We start from the raw sequence: 21,273 nt of genomic DNA, 5'->3' as shown, positions 1-21,273 counted from the left end.
CTCCTTTCAAACATACCTTGCCTCATTAAATTCAACTTGGTGGATGTAAATGAATATTGAAATGAGATTCCACACTAGAGTAGAATTAGAATAGAAGAGGAAGTGGTGACATGTTGTTCCAGAGGGTTATATTTCAAGCAATTTGGAGAAGAAAATGTTAGTAAAAATTATATAGCACAGGGGGCAAGACAGAAGTAGAAGCATCTTGGCTAAGTGAAGAGAACACAAGTTTTAAGATAAATGCACTATAGGCCTTCACTAGGTAGTAATGGACCTGGGATACAAAAGTTAAACATACTTGTAGCTTCTATAAAAGGAAACAAGTGAAGCAAGAAGTGAAAATTTGTAGTGTTTAAGTCTTTCCTACTTTATTTGCTAAAGAGTCTAGATATCACTTATGTGCGCCACAGAAATATTGAAGAGAATATGATAGAAAAAGAAAGTCAAACATAAGCCCAGAAAAATCTTCATGTTATTCATTAAAGTAAAAAGAAACATGATGTATCATAATTTACTTCTCAAAAAACTTTTATGTTGATACTCGTTAAAGAACCAAAGTGGTAAAGTTTTACAACCTTCACCTTCATCTCTGTACTGATGTACATTAGAGAATCAAATGAGTTTCACAGATTTCTTTTGAATGGAAGAGGAGCAACACAGTGTTCCTAGTTGCCACTCATTTCCTGGATTGGATTTACATTCTATCTAGTAAAACAAATCTTTATTCACTATCATGTATTAGGTATTATACTAAACTCCCACAGGGCAATGGTCTAGTGCGGGAGACAGACATGTGAAAAGATAATCACAGTACAATGTGATGAGGATTATTATATTACAGCACTTTACAAGTATAAATCCAGTGTGATAAGGGTCAAGAAGCTTCAGAAGAAATCTCTGAGACCTTCTGTAGAACCCTAAGAAGTCATTAATGATGTATCAATATGCTGTATTTATAGTATTGACTTACAATCTTTGAATGCGGAGAGATAAACAGACTTGAAACTATCAAGTTTCAAACTATCAAGTTTGAAACTATCAAACTATGGCTTAGATAAAACTGTAGGCCCTCTATGTCAATATGAGATAGTTGTTCATTCCAGTAAACCTTTGCCCAGGAAAGATAAGATGGTAAACAAAACAAAACAAAACAAAAGACAAACAGGAACAATCTCTAATTTTTTGTTTGCATAAGGAAGTTCCTATAGGATGGAAACAATGACCTGCTGACCTGGGCAAACAGCTAGCTTATCAAACAACAGTTTACTTATCAAGATTCTTCAAGGTCCTTATTTGCTGTGTCCACCAATCCTAAACCATTTCTTAACTTTGCCAAATCCAATCAGTTCCCTGTCTTGACAGACATGTCTTAAACCATTTGGGCACAGGTCTCAAAACTCAACAAATAGCTAATTTTCTAGTTCTGAGAGACAGGTAAGCATATCAAGGTGGTGCACTGTCTTACTGTAGTTAACTTTTAGTACTTAATTTTGCTTTATTAGCAGGTCATCAGATGATATTTGAGAGAGTTAAACAACAGCAAAGGTTTTTTTTTAAGGATTGCTTATTTAATTGGCATATACTATAGAGTAGAATCATTTTTGTGTGTCAGGTCAATTTACCTTTCACCAACAGGTCTATGTTGATGATGTTAGTCAATGTTAATTGGCTTTATCTTAGGGAGAGCCTCATTTAGAACACAAGATCTGGTCAAGAAATTTGTCCTTTCTGAAACAATGTTAAGTGTCCATCAATAGATGAATGGATAAAGAAAATGTGGTACCACACACACACGAATATTATACAGCCATAAAAAAGAAGAAAATCTTGCCGTTTGTGATAACATGGATGGACGTTGGGGGGCATTATGCTAAGTGAAATAAGTCAGAGGCAGGGGTGGAAAGGTGAGCAAAATAGGTGAAGGGAGTCAAAAGGTACAAACTTTCAGTCATAAAATACGTAAGTCATGAGGATGTAATGTACAGCATGATCACTACAGTTAATAATACTGTATTGCTTATCTGAAAATGGCTAAGAGAGTAAATCTTAAAAGTTCTCATCACAAAAGAAAAAACATTTTGTAACTCTGTATGGTGATGGATATTAACTAGACTTACTGTGGTGATCATTTTGCAATATATGCAAATATTGAACCATTATGTTGTACATCTGAAACTAATATAACGTTATGTGTCAACTATACCTCAATTTAACAATTAATTTTAAAACACATTTGTCTTTCCTAACTACAAACCACTACCAGAGACATAAAGATAACCAATTCATTGCTGTCAGCTACTAAACCAAATGTTAAGTTTGTATAAGAATCAAATGAGAAACTTGTTAGAAATAAAGGTTTCCATGCTTCACTCAGTGATTCTGATTTAGAGGGATCAGCACAAGGCCTAGGAATCTCTATTTTAAAAAGCACCATTTTTTCCCTAATGCAGGCTGTCTTTAGATCATACTTAGAGAAATAATGCTTTCCTCCCCGCATACCAGCAAATATACATGTGCTGAACATACGTACATATATGAATATGTAAACATATATAAACACATATACACCCGTATTAAATGTTCTACCCAAGTCTTATAAAAATGGGATTGCTCTATGACATGTTTTTTTCAGGGAACATTCTATTAAATAATCTCTCTGAATCACCACATACACATCTGCGTTGTTTTCCACAGCTACATCATATTCCACTATATGTGTGCACCATAACTTATCCAGTCCTCTATTAACGGTCATTTAGATTGTTGCTTTTTTTTTTTTTTTTTTTTGCTATTGCAAGCAATGCTGCAATGAATACCTTTATACCTTATGCTAAAATTTCTGTAAAATATAGAGAGTGGAATAAACATGGAAGAGCAGGATTCTGCTAGGTCAGAAGGTGTATGCACTTTAAAGTTTGATAGATCCTGCTGAACTGCTCATCAATTTAGTTGTACCAATTTAAGTCCTGCCAATGGCCTCTTAAACTAATGATTTCCCCACACCTGTACTAATACTAGTATCAATCTTTTTAATCCTTATCTATCTGACAGGTAAAAAAATAAACAAAATCTTAATTATATTTTACTATGCTTTTAATATCAGAATAACTAGCATTCAGTTTACCACTGAAACACAATTACCTAAAGCTCTACAAAACGTATCATAATTTATTTTTGGAAAAATTTTATTTTGACCTTAAAACTTAACTCTGTCACCTATAAGACAGATGGAATGAGTGAATATCAAACACATGTCTGTTATGTAGTATTCACTTAGTATCTTCTTTTACCAAGTGATAGAAAAGTGAGAGTCACAGGACCTATGTTTAAGCTCTAGCTTTCCACCCAGCAGCTAAGTGACCTTGGGCAAGTCACCTGCCCTTTTGAGAGCTTCAGTTTCCTCTTTTGTAAAATGGAAATTCTAATCATTTTATAGGACTCTTTTGAAGATTAAATGAGATCATAATTTTAACTACAAATATTAGCTATCTACCACCACAATAACAATGCAAGGGAAATTACCAAGTGACTAGAATTATTTGTAAAAGCCTTTCTTAATAATTATAAAATAATTATATGCTGGTATTACAGATTCTATGAACTGAATCAACTATTTATTGGGATTGCTAAAGTCACTAGAAGAGTTTGTATTCCATAGGGCTAACATACTGCCTACAAAATCGCTTCTCTTGTTTTCTATGATTGCTCCTCTAATAGCAGTCAGAAAATATTTCCTAAATTACTTACTTCCTTAGATGAAATGGAATTATCCAAATATATAATCAACTATACAACAGGATTTTTTTCAAGCTTCTAAGAGGGTTTTGTTTCTAAGCACACACAGTAATCCTATTCAAGTAATGTCATGGAAATTTCCTAGAGTCAGTAAATGAAATTTTAAAATTTTACCGTAATACAATATGTTGGAGACCTTATCCTTGATTCTTTCCCCAAACTAACGTCAACCTAACTCACACATTCATTGAATGTCTCAATACCTACCATGTACAAAATCCTATACTAGGAACTAGGGGCATATAGTCTCTGCACTCAAGAGATAAAGACCCATATGAAAGATAAAAGGGCAAAGCACTGTTATCTAAATTTGTCTGTACTTCTGGTATGACAAATAATCAGTCACTGGTACATGACCCATGGAGCTCATCTTCTTTTGGATGGATACTAATGAACTTGTCACACTTCTCATCCATAGCCATGTAAAATGTAAAGCCAGGAATGAGATGTCACTGTCCTATGGCTTACTCCCCAAAGCTCTCAATGGCTCAACTCACCTAAGTCTTCCTCCTTTAATTTCTTCCTTCACATCATGACTTTTGCAAAATTTTATGACGATTTTTTAATTAGTAAAGTGATCTGGAAAAAGTATTTTTTCAGTTTTTATTTCATTAAAACAAGAGGCAACACTGCTCTATAAAGTATTGCATATGGAGAACATTTACACAAATATACAAAACTTCAAAAAACTAAACTCCAGTTTATTTCCATAGCCTTAAAAAGGTAGAGAGCACATAAAAATATCCAAAGTCGTAATTTATTCTTTAGGAATGTAAACTCTGGGAACACGATTAGAAACAAGTCAATTTACTATGAAAAGATTAGTATCACTACGTGATTAGAAATAAAGATAAGAGGTACACAATAAACTCCACATAAGAGAAAATAACAGTATGTGAAATAGGACCTTCAGTTTACTAGTAGAAACTTCATATCAAGACATAAGTACTCTAGAACTCTACTATTAAAAAACACAAAAGCATCTTCTAAAACGTTCACTGGTAATCTCTGTAGGTATGCACAAGTTACAAAATACAGAAGACAACATATTTCTGTTCTCTGATGAAGAATTTAACAATATTAAATATAAATGTGAATAACTCAAAGTATTGAGTATAATTTTACTAAGCAATTAATCTAAAAGTATAAATTCATGCTAATTAAAGGACTAGAGAGTTTATTTTTTATCCAAAGATTGGGAAGACACTATTATACATTAACTTCTATCTACAATGATTAATTTAAGTACCCATCAAATTATTCTTTTTTTAAATGGCTTTTTAAAAAATATTTTTTCAGGGGCTTCCCTAGTGGCTCAGTGGTTGAGAGTCCACCTGCCGACGCAGGGGACACGGGTTCGTGCCCCAGTCCGGGAGGATCCCACATGTCACGGAGCAGCTGGGCCCGTGGGCCATGGCCGCTGAGCCTGCGTGTCCGGAGCCTGTGCTCCACAACAGGAGAGGCCACAACAGTGAGAGGCCCGCATACCACAAAAAAAAAAAAAAAAATTTCAGTTACCTTATTTAACAGATATATTTCCTTGATGTGCTTCCCTTTAATAAAGTGTAGACTTATTGTGCCTATAGACTCAAACGTTAAATAGCCTTACTTTAATATCTGCTGAAAATTAGGTCTCAGGGTGTATTTTTCTTTACAATTTAAAGGTTTCAACACTTTAATTTTATTCTTCCAAAACAGACAAAATCCCTTAAAAATGGGATCATTTTTCATCCATTTTGGTTTAAAAATTTTATTTCCCTTTATTTTAACTTTTTATCTTTAAAAGTTAATAACTTTTATAATTATTATTGAATAATGTTTGCTAAGTAGTTACTTCATAATTGAAAAGAGCAATGAAATATTGCTTTTTCTAAACACACTGAAATCATTTAAGCACTGAGAATTTCTACTCTTCAAATCTACAGAGCTGCCTTTAAAAGTTCCATGGTGGTATAATAAGGGATTCCAGGGTGCTCACCTGCCCTGGGACACTCCCCTGAAGTCTTTGTCTCTCTCTCCACTTGGATTCTAAAACGGAAAAGCTGGCACCCAGCTTCACTAGAATATCCCAGGTAGTCGGATATCTGAAGAGTGAGAGGTTGGGTAATTTCAAGAATCTTTTAGAGGTTTAAAATGTGGAATGGGACTACAATGTCTGCACAGATCCTCTGAGCTATGAGGTGCGAGGCCCCAGTTTTGTGCAGAATCCTTCTTGTGGTAAAAGGTATTACTCTGGATATACACAAGGTCTGTGACCAAATGGTCACATCAGCATCTTCATAAGAAAATGACCTACAAAAGCCACTCCAACTTTCAAATTTGGAAAAGTGAGTGGGATAAGAAGAGCAGCGATAATTATCATTGTTACCACAGTTAGCATTACCCAGTATTAATAACTGCTATAAAAATTTTCAAATGTATAATCTTTATTTGAAATAGTATCAAAGGTACTACTAAAGAATTTGACTGTTACCATAACTCCACATTCTAGAAAATCAACTGGGACAAATTACTTGGAGCAAAAATTCAGAACCACTCCTTTGAGTAAGCCTTCAGGGTTTTTAAAAGAAAAAACACATGCAGATTTGTTGTGCATTGTGTAAAAGGGTGGTACCCCTTTCATACTTAAAATTGTAGGCATCTACAGCTCTGATTCCATTTTCAAATAACAGAAGAATATAAAATGTTAACATTTTTATTGTAAAAATAAATGAGATTCATTAAAAATTTAGAATTAGGGGACTTAAGTCAGTTGACACTTAAAAAATTAATTAGCTTTAAAAACAATGAAGATTATAATGATCTAGTATCCAACATATTTGATCTAGGGTTGTGAGAACACTGAGAATTCTAAATATTAGATAAGTGATTTGTTTGCACTTTGATACTGTCTTCTCAAACTTTAATGTACATAATAATCACCTGAGATCTTATTAAAAGGCAGATTATGATTCAGTAGATCTAAGGTGGCTCTGAAATTCTGCATTTTTAACAAGATGGCAGGTAATGCCAATGTTCCCTACTGGTCCTCAGACCACAATGATTTATAATAGCAATGATCTAGAATAGTAACAAAATGAGGTTCCATTACAACAGCTGAACATTAAAATCTGATCTCTTATTTGTGCCAGCTAATGTTTCCTCAAACTTATTCTATAATGTTTCCTAAGCACCTTAACTTGCCTCCAATGCCAATCTTTTAAATTAGTTCTTAAGACTATTATTAATATTGTTAGTAGCTATGCCTAGGGGAAATTCTTTGTTAAAGAATTACAAAAAAAAATAGGAAATTCACAGTAATTGTACACAGGATTTAAATTGTAGACAGGATTTCTATTAAATTAATACTTTATCAACTTTCACTGTCTGGTTGCTTTGCTTTTTTTTGTTTTTTCCTACAATGTATGCCAATAGATCTTATTCCATTTCTATCAGTGGTACTAAAAAAATCAAATTCACTTACATTAAAAACCATATTTTATTCAGGGTTACTGAATAAAAACTAGTTCATGCTTTTTGAAGAATTGGATTTAAAACGATAGCCAAAGCAGTTATGGTCAAAACTGCATTCATAGTGAAAATGCTTTAGCAGTCTTCAAGACATAACAAATTTTTCACATATTTGAGCTCTGCATAAGCAGGTACAAGAGGAAAACTAGCATTTTCTCTGTGTGACCACAGCTAAAGACTGTGAATAAGGAAACTACTGTGTACTAACCATTAACAAGGGGACAGCTCCCTACATCTTCCTCCCCAGTCAACTTAGTCTCTCATCCTCAACCCTGCTTTCTCTCTCTTACCCTAGATTATTACTTAAGTATACTTGATTTATAAGGAACCTCAACCATAGCTGAAATGACCACCACTAGCAAACATCAAATTTTTACATCCATCTGGATGTCACCTGACTCTCTATAGCTACATACAAGTTTGTTTAGCTTCTGCCATATTGCCTTTTTATTTTTATTTTTTGGTTGGGAGCAACTACATTCATTATTCTATCATAACAAGAACATTTCAAATAGGCCTGTTCACAAAACAAGAAACACATTTAATATTTTTCATACTTAAAATTTTAAATTTAAGAACACAAACATATATAACCCTAAATTAGTTAATATATAAATGTCCTTTGTCCATATTTCACTATTTTTATTTTCTTTCAATGATATTTTATAGATGAAAAATTTACCTAATTTCCTTCATTTGTAGACAAACAATTCAATATGGTAAACACTGGTATCTTGAGAGATGGGTTGCAAAATTCAGTCATTTCCAGGAAGTCTTCAATGATGTGTGCTCTGAATTGTGGGAATCCAAGCTAAGTAGGTTTTCCGAAGTCCAGCAGCAGGGTAAGTCAGTTTTATGGCCTATTACATCTTAGGAACTGAAAGGGATCTTCACCTGCTAAATCCAGATCAAACACTTCAAAGCAACACATCTACTAGCAATCTGATTTCTGATATAAAAATGTTCCAAAGATAACAATGGAAACCCCTCTTCCCATCCCCTGGAATCATATCATATTTTAGGTTACGGAGTTACCAGGCATTTTCCAGTGCTTTATATAAACTGTTCTACTAATCTTAAAGACGATCTGGTTACAAACATTTTTAGCAGGCACTTTTCATACACGTCATTTTTGTTTTTCACATGCCTGTTTTTCAGACTGGCTCGCTAAACAGCCAGCTGTAGAATTCCTGGAGTTGTACAGCAGCCTCATCCTTGAAAACACTGTTCTCATGCAAGGAGATTCCCTTTTACACTGAAGGCCAAACACACAGCTACCAAAATAGGAGTTATTAAAGAAAAAGACTCATAACCTCTCATGAGCTGTGACCAATCTGATCAGACAACCTGCCAAAATGTATTGTCACACTGACAATCTTACGGCAACAGAAACAAATAAGAAGGTAAGAAAAGAAAAAAAAGACTCAAGCCAAGGGGAAAACACACAACCAAGAAATAACAAAACCATATTTCAACTTACTGCAACCTAGACATTATTCCCTTCATAAAGTCAAGGTAGCCTTCAGAATTTAAGATATCAGGGCTCCTGTCAGGAACAGGGATGAAAGACGACCCTGGGAACTTTCATGAAGAAGCAAAGTCGTATTTTCTGATTCACTGGTTACGTGAGAAAACTCTTACAAATTAATCTGTGGACAAAGTAATGCTAATACTAGGAGGTCTCTGCTGACCTGTTTGATGCTTCATTGGAAGTTCAGTCCTTTCAGAAACGTAAATAAGCGTTTCTTCTTGCAGACTACAAGCAGAAAACCTATTGGTATCTGTCCCAGTCCCACAGCCAACAGCAGATGATGGGTTATATGGGACTGTGACACCACTAACTTGTTCAAAGGATTTACTGAATACGGTCGCAGCGGTCTTAGCCAAACCATGACTATTAGGTTTAGGCAGAGATTGGCTGGTTGTTAATGTAAGTCTCTTCAAGGAGAGAAGCTCGAGATTCTCACTTTGGGCTCTCTGGGTTTGTTTTCGAGCAAAGTGATCTTTGCAAGACTCCCCTGCAGTTTCTTTTTCTTTTCCTCCAGTTTTGTTTCCTCCTGACCGTCTCTGAGTCTTTCCTACACTTCCCTTGTTACTACAATTTTGACTATTGTTTGATAAACCCAACTGGCTAGTACTAGACGCAGCCCTGGAATAAAATCCCTCGTCAACTTCAGATATCTCCATCAGTTCTTCTTGACCTGTTAATTCTGTATTTCCTAAACAAAGAAATAACAAATATTAATTAACATTAAGCATTTTAAGTAATTGTTTTTTCATGATTCATACCAAATCAAGTATACTTTAAATACATTAAATTTTAGCAAAATATGTAAAGCAACAGATTATAGACCAAAATCAAAGGATAATCAAAACATTCTATAAAATGTCAACAATAGTTCATTATAATTAAATAAGAGTAATTTAGAGTGTATTAAACGAAAAGCATGCCATAAACCACACCCCACTGTGTTTTTAGAAAAAGTTCTCTTACTATTCATGCAAAAGATCAGAAACAATTAGGAAAAATACCACACAGTAAAACTAGAGGTAAACTCTCCCCCAGTAGCAAAGCAGTGTAAAATCAAAGACCATACCAAGGAACTTTTTAAAAAATAGTATTAAAATATTTCAAAGATTTTTTTAAAGGTTGCACTACACATTCTAGATTATTTTACTAAGAGAAAAATATACAGACCATAAGTATCACAAGCTCAAACTTGTTAAAATTCTTTATACATTCTCCTTCATATCAAAGATGGCAAAAATACAAAGATAAAAAAGTAATTTTAGATCTCAAAACATAAGCAGAAAATTATTTTGGAAGCAATTTTCTGCCTCATTTTCATAACTGTTTACTCAGAGAGCAGAGCTACGACCATTCCAAAGAGCATTAAGAGTCATTGAGAAACTGTGGTACATAATTCATGCATTTTGATTAGGTGACATGCAAAATTTTTGTGACTGTGCAACTGTTGCTTAAAACATGCAGCAGTGACCCTTTGCCATGAGATACCTTGGAGTGCAGCTATAAAGTGCTCTGCTAAAACTGCACTCTGCCAGGTGAGTTTATTCCATCCTCCATCATTTTTCTTACAGATTTTTGCCTCCTGATCTCTGGCAAGCCTTTGCTCTCAGTTCTAGGATCTGTGGTTGTTTCCTGTACACCCTGTATATGCTGAGCATCAATCTCTCCTAGTGTTCTGCCTTTTTCCCCATTCCCGGTCCTCTCTCCGGCCACATTTGTGACACTAATCTCAGGAATGACAAGGATGCCCAATTCAGTAGTATCATTATTGTTGTCAGGTTGCTCTAGAATTGAAGATGATAAGACAAAATGATGGCTGAAAACAAAACAAAATAAAAATGCAAAACAAGAAAAGCGAAAAGATCCAAAACAAAAATTGAACGAGTGAATGTTAGGTGTTAAGCCAAATATTTGCACTGTAGAAATTACCATAATTCACCATACTCTGACAGCACTGGAGACAATGGGGTCATGTTCTTTAATTTCAAATGACAATGACAAAACTCAGAGCATCAATTAATGTTCTGTATTTTTTCACACACATATTTGATGTGGACTATGAAACAGAAATTTTTTTATAGTTTAAAATAGAATTTCTATTATTTTTAAGATAATATTGTGACCACTTGAACTTATGTCAAGCTTTAGGCAAATTTTCAAGGATTTATAGCCAAAACTTTAGCTCTTCTTAACATGAGGAACCAAGCCACTTAGGAATTCCCCTTGCACAATTTTTTTATTAGATTACACTGAGACTGCCTTAATAAACCATGATACTGGAAAAATGCTTATGCACTTATATCATGATTAGTAATGCTACAGGTATAGTTTTTGTTTCACACACCAATCATCTTGTATATTAGTAAATATTAATGTGGCTGTGACATAATTAAACAGTCTATTCCTTCAGACTCATACTAATTCCATAAATTTAGGCTAATTTGTAACCGTTCATTACTAAACTGGAGAAAAATAAAAATGGATTTGGAAAAACAAATTGGCTATTGGTCCTTTATTCTGAAAATGGTCATTTGGAATCGAAACAAAGGAATGAAACTCCTAACGAGTTAACACTTGTAGACATTTTATTGTGTCTCAAATCACAAAGCCATGGTTTATTTAAAGTTGTCAAGGAAATATCCATAACAGATGGGAAAAAATAACATGAATATGTCTACCATGGACCAGTAATGAAAGTGAAAGTTCAAAACACCATAAGACTATGTAAAACAGTATATACTCTTTTAAAATGTAGAACACAAATCTGTGTGAGGGACATTACCCACTATTTTCAAATATTTTTCATTTCAAGGTCTCCTGAATGGTGCTACAACATGTGAACAGGCAAAACACTGGCGGCCAGAACCATATATTCCTGTGGGCGCCCACTTTGCTGTGCATCTTTAAGTACTACGAATGCCTGGCTCTCACCCTAGACATTCTGATTTAAATAGTATGAGGTATGACCTGGGCACTGGGATTTTTAAAACTTCCCACATGACCAATGTGCAGCAAAGTTTAGAACCACTGCTCTATTCTGATTCTTTCAAATTTTGAAAACTGAAAATGAAAGTTATTATGGATGCCCTGGGTACTCCACACCCAGCAGCAATATGCACCTCCAAAGGTCCTCAAAGCTTCATATTGCCCTGCGCTGGTAGGCCAATGCGCTGGTTAATTAATTTCCCAATTAGCTAGCGCTTCATAAACTTTTTTTTTTTTAATTGGGGTATAGTTGCTTTACAATGTTGTGTTAGTTTCTGCTGTACAACAAAGTGAATCAGCTCTATGTATACATATATTCCTTCTCTCTTGTACCTCCCCCCCACCACACACCCCCCATCCCACCCACCTAGGTCAAAACAGAGCACTGAGCGGAGCTCCCTGCACTATACATCAGGTTCCCAGTAGCTATCTGTTTTACACATGGCAGTGTGTATATGTCAATCTCAATCCCCCAGTTCATCCCATACCCTCTCCCCCACCGCATGTCCACACGTCCATTCTCTACATCTGTGTCTCTATTCCTGCCTTGCAAATAGGTTCATCTGTACCATTTTTCTAGATTCCACATATATGCATTAATATACAATATTTGTTTTTCTCTGACTTACTTCACTCTGTATGACAGACTCTAGGTCCATCCACGTCTTTTGACTGAATACACTCTAAATGAAATTTTTATTTCCTAGACAGACCAAAGCACGTTGGTGAGGTAGTATGACATTGCTACTTCTGCTTCCCTAATAGACGTTTAATGAGACTAAGAAGTTCCAAACAAGCCCATTCCCCATTGCTAATAGTTGTCTTCAATGTGAGGGCAAGTGACACAACATTGTAAAGCAACTATACTCCAACAAAAATTAATTTAAAAAAAACAAAATCAAAGTAAGGGCAAGTAAAATCTAACTGAGGTAAATGCCAGAGGCCACTGCAACTGAGAGTAAAATCAGCATGTCACTGTTGGTGACAACCAAGAATTGTCCATTTACGCTGTAGAAGCAGTTTCACAAAAGATCTATTAATGGGATCATTAGTGCAAAATCGTTATAAACTGTTGAAATTATCCAGACATAACAAAGCCAATGATTACTAAAATTTAACAAAATTTTAAAAGATAAGCATAAGTAGCCTAACAGAATAGAAAACAATCTACTACATTGATTGGCACTAAATAGTTTTCTTGAGAGTGTTCACATATATTATTCAATTATATTCTTAGAATAATGTGTTGGTGCACCTCTGAAGCAGGCAATTTGACTCCCATTTACAGACAAGGAAACTGAAGTTCAGAAAGAGTTAAAACAACTCTTGTATGGGGGATCTAAACAGTATAACATACTATAAATTCTAACTCTTCAATTCATTAAAGTCAATTTGAGTTAAATATTCTCTGATAGAGATTTTTCCATTATATTTAACTTACTTGCTTAGATTCCTGGCCATTTTCATAGAAAGCAAATAAATTACTTGGCTGAACACAGAGCAAGAGCAAATAAATCTCTAAGAAAACCTAAGTAAGTCATAACTCTCAAGGTTAATTTATTTTTTTAATTGGGTTTATTTTTTAAAAGATGTCAGTGAAAATTAAAATGGTGCTGCAACGTGAAAATTTAGAATTTTGCAGGAAAAACTAGAAAATGACAAGAATATTATATAAAATAGCAATAGGCAATTGGATTGCTAATCACATTCACTGGGATAATGGTAAAGATCTGCAACCCAAGAAAAAATAACATTAATTTTTTTAATCATGAAATTAACTGGCATGTGGAAAAACAAGATATGTTTTCCACAAGCAAAAATCTTTAATTCATTTATGTATGTTATCACTCAAAAATGGTAAAAATCACAAAACTTTTAAACTGCTTATTAAAGTAAATTCATAGAAAGAAAAACATGTAATTCTGCACAGAGCTAGAAAGAAAAGAAATATAATTCTCAGGAAAATTACAGGATAAAGAAAGATAATTACATAGCAAACATCTGTTATGTTATCTTGCTCCCTATTATTTCTCCAACTTCTTCCCCTATATAATTCTGTGACCCAATCCCCCTACACACAACTTCTTATTGGTCTTACTATTCTCTAGGCCTGGAATGCCCTTCCCCACATAGCTACGTGGCTCACCTCCTTACTTCCTTCAGGTCTTTTCTCAAAACCTTCTCAGTGAAGTCTTCCCTGATCATCCCATCAAGTTTCAATATTCCCCATATTTCATATGCCCTCTTCCCTACTTTGTTTCTTTTTCTTCTTAGCACTTCATTACTTTCTAACCTACAATTATTTATCTTGTCTACCAGATGTAAGTTCCATGAGGCCAGGGATTTTTATCTGGTTACTGCTATATACCTAGTTCCTAGGAAAGTAGATTGCATTAAGTACGTGCCTGATAAACATTTGTTTGATAAATTGAACGAATCTCCAGTTATGAGGTGAAATTATTAAAATAAATAACGTTGAAAGACCATAAAGAAGGAATGAGAAAGGTAAGCTGGGAATGTGTTACTTGACTTGATAAAATGAAAAAATAATGTATAGCATAAAAGAATTTTTAGGGACTTCCCTGGTGGTCGAGTGGTTAAAACTCTGCACTTTCAGTGCAGGGGGTGCAGGTTCAACCCCTGGTCGGGAAACTAAGATCCTACATGACGGGTTGCGTGGCCAAAATAAAAAGAATTTTTAGATGGCAAAGAAAAGCAAAGGATTTTTGTTTTAGAAAAGTGTAGTAGCTACCTCTAAATGTACGTTTAGTAAAATGCTTATTAACATCAGAAAGACTTTTTATTTTTAAATCTATAGTTCTTTTATTATGTTATCCAGAGGATAAGAAGAGAAAGTTATTCTTTCTTTAAAAAGACCATAAAGGAGATGTTTTAAGGGAATATAAATGCATAAGAAAATAGAATCTGCTTAAAAGCCCAGAACTTAAAATTTTATGCAAAATGTGTCATGATTGTTCTATACCTATAAAAAAACAGAACTTACATTTGACTTCAAATAATTTGAAAAGTTCAAAAAAGATCCAAAGAGAAACTTCTCAGAATATTTTATTTGTATAACCTCTATAAATACGTAATATTCTCTCCATGTACAGATATGAGGAGAGTTAAAGAATACTTTTAATAGACATTTCCAAATTGGTTCTCAAAGCCACTCAAATCATTTCTCCCTACAAAATTTCTTCTGGCTTTGAGGGAGAAAAAAAAAAAAAAGGTGAAACAAATTGCAAATATCATTAAAACTGATCATGAAAAGTTGTGATTTCTCTCATATGTAACTTTATAATCCCAAATATCTATTCCATTATGTCACTCATGAAACTCTTTATCCTAGCTTTAGCTTCTATTTTTTCACAGCTGCCCTACTTACTAAAAGTGACAATTTAAATAAAGGAGCAATTTATTATTCACAGAATTTACACAACTCTGTACTCTGACTGATTCATAAGTCTAAAGGAATCTGGAAAAAAAAAAAAAGACAATCAAGGTGAATCCAAAAAAACAACAAAAAAAGAAAGGAACCTGGTTATGACCTAAGACACTTGCAAATTCATTTGCAAAATCAATAAAATAAGCTGACATTAAAAAAAATTAATCTGTATCATACAATTTTGACATTAATTATGAAAAGTATTTTAGAGTAGACCCCAGAAGAAAGTCATACGTATTCCTTTACAATTTATAAGATATATTTTAAATGTCATAAAATACCTGAACAATTTCATATTACCCAGTTTGATGTTTACAATTCATTCTATTCAACGGAAGACAAATGTTTTCTATATTCATTAAGCTATTCATTGCAGTGTTATCCATAATAGCAAAAAGTTAGAAACAAATTATTTAGCATATTAAGGAAATGGTTAAGTAAATGCTGGAATATAAACTCAATGTGGTGTTATGTAGCCATTAAAATAATGGGACTTACTAGAAGAACTTGGGAAAATGTTTGACAGTGTTAACTCAACAAAAGCACAGTATGTAAAAAAAAATTAATTAGAGCGTAACTATGAAAAATACATATACGTATGGAAAAAAAACTGTAAAATGGTAATTGTTTAAGTACCGGGATTATAAGTGAATATTCCTCTACCCAGTTTACTATCATGTTGTTGCACTGCTTTTCAATAAAATAAGGAAAAAAGAAGCAAATTGCTCAGTCTATATTATAAATTTATCATTTATTCACTTATTCATGCATTCAACTATTTCTTGAGCACCTATTACGTGCTAGACATTGTTTTAGACTCTGGGGATACAATGGCCAACCAGACAGACAAAGACACTGCCCTCACAGAACTTACATTGTAGTATGGGAATTAAGTAAACAAGGGAATTTTAGATAGTGGAAAATGCAATGAAGAAAAGAATAATGGGAAAGAGTAAGCAGGGTAGTGGGGAGAAAGTCTACTTTCGATGGGTGGTCTGGGAAGACCTCTTTGAGGAAAGGATATTTGAACTGAGATCTGAATGATGAAAAAGCACTGGCTACACAACAATGTGGAGGAAGAGAGTTCAAGCTGGCACTTATTAATAATTCAAATCTCAGCTCAAATATCCCCAATTCCTAGTACAAAGATCCTAAGGCAGAAATGGCTTAGAACGTTGAAGGGTTAGAAGGAAAGATGAGAGTGGTCTTCAAATGAGGTCACAGTGGTAGGTAAGACATCACCAGGGCCACCTATGCCATAGTACAGAGCTCAGACTTTGTTCTGATTGCAATGGGCAGCCATTGACAAGTACACAGATAAATTATTTGGGTACTTTATTAGCATTCTTTATCAACAGAAGTCATATCTGTATAACACAAAATATTGAGCACGAAGTATGTCCTGGGTTAGAAAGAACAGCACTGTAACAGTCCACAGCCTGGGCCAGTAATTTGCAAGGCAGATTAGAGTGAAGTAAAGCTGCCATAGAAACACAGAATAAGGTCCTGGCAGTTAAGGGGCTGCACTCTGAGCAAGAACATGAATTACTAAGATTTAGTAATATTAATCCTGAAGCCAGAAGCAGAATTTCCAGGTAAGAAAAGAGCAGCCTGGGTCACAAAGAAAAAACACAGTCTGGACAAGAACAATTTATTTACGGACACACTGGTTAGGAAATATTACCAGATTCCTTAAGTAAGAACAGGCAAGTCTTTAACTTGTGTATATACTAAATGACACAATGCCCCTTAGCGAGGTAAATTCAATTACTTGCAATAACTTTTCATCTTTATTAATCTCAAGTATAAAAAAAATCTCTTTGAGAACTGCCAACACTGCTGCTGGATCAGGTGAATCCTCCATGATTAAAGATCCTCATGACCAGAGAGTCCAAAAACTGGTAAGCAACATCTACTAAAAAACTATCTATAAAAGCTTATTTCTTCCTCCGTGTGCATTGTACAACAAATGCTCCTTAAAAGGTTGGGGGAAGGGTAAAGCTCAATAATAAATAACAATAAATAATAAGTTCCTTAACTACAGCCAGAATTATATAAGGCATCCTTAGTAAAAAAAAAAAAAAAATGTAGAACACGGTCATTTACAAACAACCGTTTTTGCCTCATAAAACGAATAATTTTAACTATCTTGCTTCTCTGTAAAGAAAATTACTTTATTTTATCTAGAAATAAACTAAGATTTTTTGTTTGCTTCTAAAGTTGGCCAGAATTCTTAAGACTACTGTCTTCCTCTTTAAGCCTTATGTTCACATGTGTCAATTGTATTTTAGCTCTCTGGTCAATATGTCCTTTTTCTTTGTGTCACCCAATATTTTCTAATATATTATTTTGTCTTCCATGAGTAAAAGGTCAATATCAAAAATGTCAGTTAAAATTCATGCAATGCTAAGTTTGGTCAGAAGGAAATGCTTATTTTTGGTTCTAATGTTTTTTTATCATCTATATTGGGAAAAGAAAATTTGTTCCTCTAACAGCATTTTAGAATCTAAAAATAATGGAGCTTCTCAAAATGATTTTTTCTAAATTTCTTTAAAAAGTTTAAACAACTTTTAAAATAAAAACATAAGCATTATAAATTTCTAATTGTACATGTAGAATTCCAATAGCCAATTCTTTAAAGTTTGCTACTTTTGAGTTTAAAATTACCATTTCTTCATTTTTCAAAATGCTTTTATAACTATCAGCAATTTTGTTTTTCCTCAAATGCTTTACTTATAAAGTCATAAAATCTGATTAACAAAATAAATGTTCCGCGTCAAGATTTATGGCATTTACCTTCTGCAGTATCTAGAAAGACTAGCTTAAATGTTTTGAAATTTTTACAAATAATCTTTTTTTAATATTTAACTAAAATATACCTCTTATAATTATTCCAATTTGCTCAACAGTTAGAAAGTTATTAATGTTCTATTTATCAGTATATTATATGATAGAAATTATTAACATTTTCTAAATCAATATCCATTTTTTTAAATAATCAGTTTTAAATAAACTATTTTCCAACATGAATTGCATCTTTTTATTGTTCCATTTCTTATCTCATCTAATCAGTTAGTCCTAGATCACTGGGCAAACTGAAACAAGTCACATTTTTTGTCATTTTTTAAAAATATAATCACAGGTATCTTTGAATTTTATTATAATCGTTTAAATTTATTTAACTACCTTGGCATCCTTTAAATAGGAACTTAATGCTGAAAATGCAACAAACAGCTGTAACAACATGAAACTTCACTTTCTTTAGATTCACTCTATGTAAACTATATTTTGTTTCATTTTTCACTTAAACATTCCATATAATTAATTAAATACTCTAAAATTCTCAGGGTACTGATTTGGTAGTACTAAGTTAGAAGACTTAACAATATATATAGTACTTATTTTCCATTCTTTTTCACTGCTTAAAACTCTGTACTCTTGGATCTCCTAAGTCAAAATAATGATATGCAATATTATAAAAATAAACCATTTAACATATTCCAGGACCAAAAGCAGGGCAAAATTCAAAGAATCTAGATTACAAATATTGCTTTTATTGTTACACCTACCTGTTGCAAACAGTTGTAACCGTACATAAATGAGAATGTAAGTTCAATCTATTCTATTTACCTGTCAATTTGGGATTGAGACAACAAGTATTAAAACAACTTTCTAAAAAATCCTGACTGTAATGGTGTTATACATGTCAGATAATAAAGTACTATACCTCAGGGCTTTAGAAATGACAAAAAAATCATTAAACTGATCATTACTATTATATCACATATGTATACTTTTTTGTTTGATATAACACTCCAACTAAACATGTTTGTCTCAAATTGAGGAAAGCCAATGAAAGGGTTGATCAATCACAGGATGATCTGAATAGCAAGCTGGCTAAAAAAAGCTTATCAAGAATACAATTATTGAGCAGTTAATAAAACAAAGTAAATAGTTTTAAATTAATAAAAGTCAGCCTTTACAGAGTGCTTTAAAGCATACCAAAATGCTTTTCACTGACTTGTCTCATTATCTCACAAATACACAAGTGGAAAAAAGGTGGGCAGTAATAAAGAATTAGGATTTCACTAGATAAGACTTTTATCAGATAACTAGTTGGCAAAAATTATAAGCACTCATTATTTGCAACAATAACTTAATTAGAGGACTTTCATGGAATGGGTATTTCAACAACCATTTTAAAAGAAAGGAGGAAAGTTGTTACATTATTCCAAGTATAGATAATTTTTTAAAAAGTGGAAGAGTGAGTCATAATGGTGGCGGTGGTGAGGAAAGAGACAAAGAAAAAAAATAGCAATTAAATTTGCTCTGGGAGAGGAGAAGGAATGGAAAAGTATAAGGAAATAAATAAGTATAGATTGTATAATAGAATCTTGTAGAGAATCATTCAGGGATTTAAGAAAAAGGGCTCTCATAGCTGAAATGGTAGATAATGAAAATAGCTTTAGAAGCAACATTTAAGAATAACTATAGAACAGAAGCATAATTATAAAGAAATACCTTCTGTTTTCCTTTTAGTTCTGTTTATTTTTTAAACGTAATAAATATTTAAGAAAATAAAACTGCATTTTTATTATTAATTTAAAAAATTGATTATTTCACGTTTTATCTTATTTTTCTTATTGGAATTTTCATTTTGATTCTTGTGACGGTCATAATCTACTCACATTCTTCTCTTACCTTACTTAATGATTTTTAAAATCTTTATTCAATTATTATCTTTCTCTAATTGCATTTTACTTTCAAATTATGACTTCTAAATAGCCCTCAATCTGTAGGTGGCTCAAAAATCTAGATTTAAAAAATACACACTAAGTGAAACACAATATGCTTAAAATAATTAACAAATCTATATAAACAAATCTATATAAATATATATAAAGTTATTAATTCTGAAACTATGACCCTTGAAAGTCAAAAGCAGCAACTCTACATTGTAATTTTACTTTCCAAACATATGTATTGACATGGAATTATGAATTCATTAAACCTTTCTCAAAAATTTATACACAAAGTTTAAAAAGTCTGAAAACACAACATTAAGTTAAGCCATGCCAGTACAATATTAAAATAATTAAGTGAAAAGTGGGGAAAATCAGGCAAACACACTAGTTCTCAAACATGTCTCTCCAAAACAATACTTCAGCTGAAACCAACCTTTCTTTAAAAATCACCCTATTTAGTCACTGTCTGATCAGAATTAAAATTACAGGGCCTTGCGACATCTCCCTGGCTTGGGATGTTGATAGTCAGGGCGGATAAAGCATGCTGACAGAGGGCAGTGGTCAGAGGGTATATGGGAACTCTGTACTTTCCACTCAATTTTGTTGTGAGCCTAAAACTGCTCTTAAAAATAAAGTCTATTAATAATAATAATTTAAAAATTGAACCGTCCAAAATATAATTCTAGAAATTTGGGTTGGTATTTAACAATAATAAGATGATGGCAAGGGATATATGTTCTGAAATGTGTGGAAATGCTAAAGCTAAAGTAATTTTTTACCTTCCAAAAGGACATTTTCCATTAAAATATAAACTATAGATAAATTCTTAACTTTAAGAAAAGAATGGCAGATCTGTGAAGCTTCAGAGAATCCTGAAATATTGATACATTCTAAAAGAGGTCAGAAAAAAATGTTTGAATGCAAATGATTAAAATTGTTCCAAATTAATTTTCAAAAGACTAAACCATGAATTGGTTTTGGCTGTAAAGACAAAGAGATTTTTTCTGTTACAAATAATAAAAAGAATACATGTGATTAACTGCTCCAATTTAATGTATTTGTTTGCGTGTGCAATTTCTGGTGACTCAGATGTGCAAACACACTAATGGCTTAATTATCTACATTCCTTAATGAAAAAGGGAGATGGAAAGAAAAAAAGAAAGTTCTGCTTGGCTGCTTCTGTGGGACAACCTCATTTACTCCTGCCCCTCTTCTCCCCAGCTAGGATGGAAAATGGAGAAAAAAGTAGAGAGGCAATAAAT

The 21,273-nt window shown here is 33.1% G+C and overlaps 1 protein-coding gene across 4 annotated transcripts in view; it reads right to left on the bottom strand.

Annotated features, from left to right (window-relative positions):
- Nucleotides 1–4,312: 4,312 nt before the first annotated feature.
- Nucleotides 4,313–21,273, bottom strand: part of HYCC1 (hyccin PI4KA lipid kinase complex subunit 1) — an 81,425-nt gene continuing 64,464 nt past the window's right edge. The window contains exons 11-12 of one of the 4 annotated variants that reach the window (XR_013829716.1): nucleotides 5,774–9,524; nucleotides 4,313–4,374 (exon numbers count right to left, since the gene is read on the bottom strand). Coding sequence is in view for 2 of the 4 variants with exons in the window: in XM_079931365.1 (XP_079787491.1) it covers nucleotides 8,950–9,524 (575 nt within the window). In the remaining 2 variants the exon portion in view is untranslated. Of the gene's footprint in view, nucleotides 4,375–4,397; nucleotides 9,525–10,321; nucleotides 10,618–21,273 lie in introns of those variants that run through there. The other 3 variants (XR_013829717.1, XM_079931366.1, XM_079931365.1) reach the window with 3 other exon arrangements.

The sequence above is a fragment of the Stenella coeruleoalba genome (assembly GCF_951394435.1).
Source record: "Stenella coeruleoalba genome assembly, chromosome: 9".
NCBI classification, from domain to species: Eukaryota; Metazoa; Chordata; class Mammalia; order Artiodactyla; family Delphinidae; genus Stenella; species Stenella coeruleoalba.
Note: the sequence above shows the minus strand (reverse complement) of the source record. Positions and strands in the feature narration are given on the sequence as shown.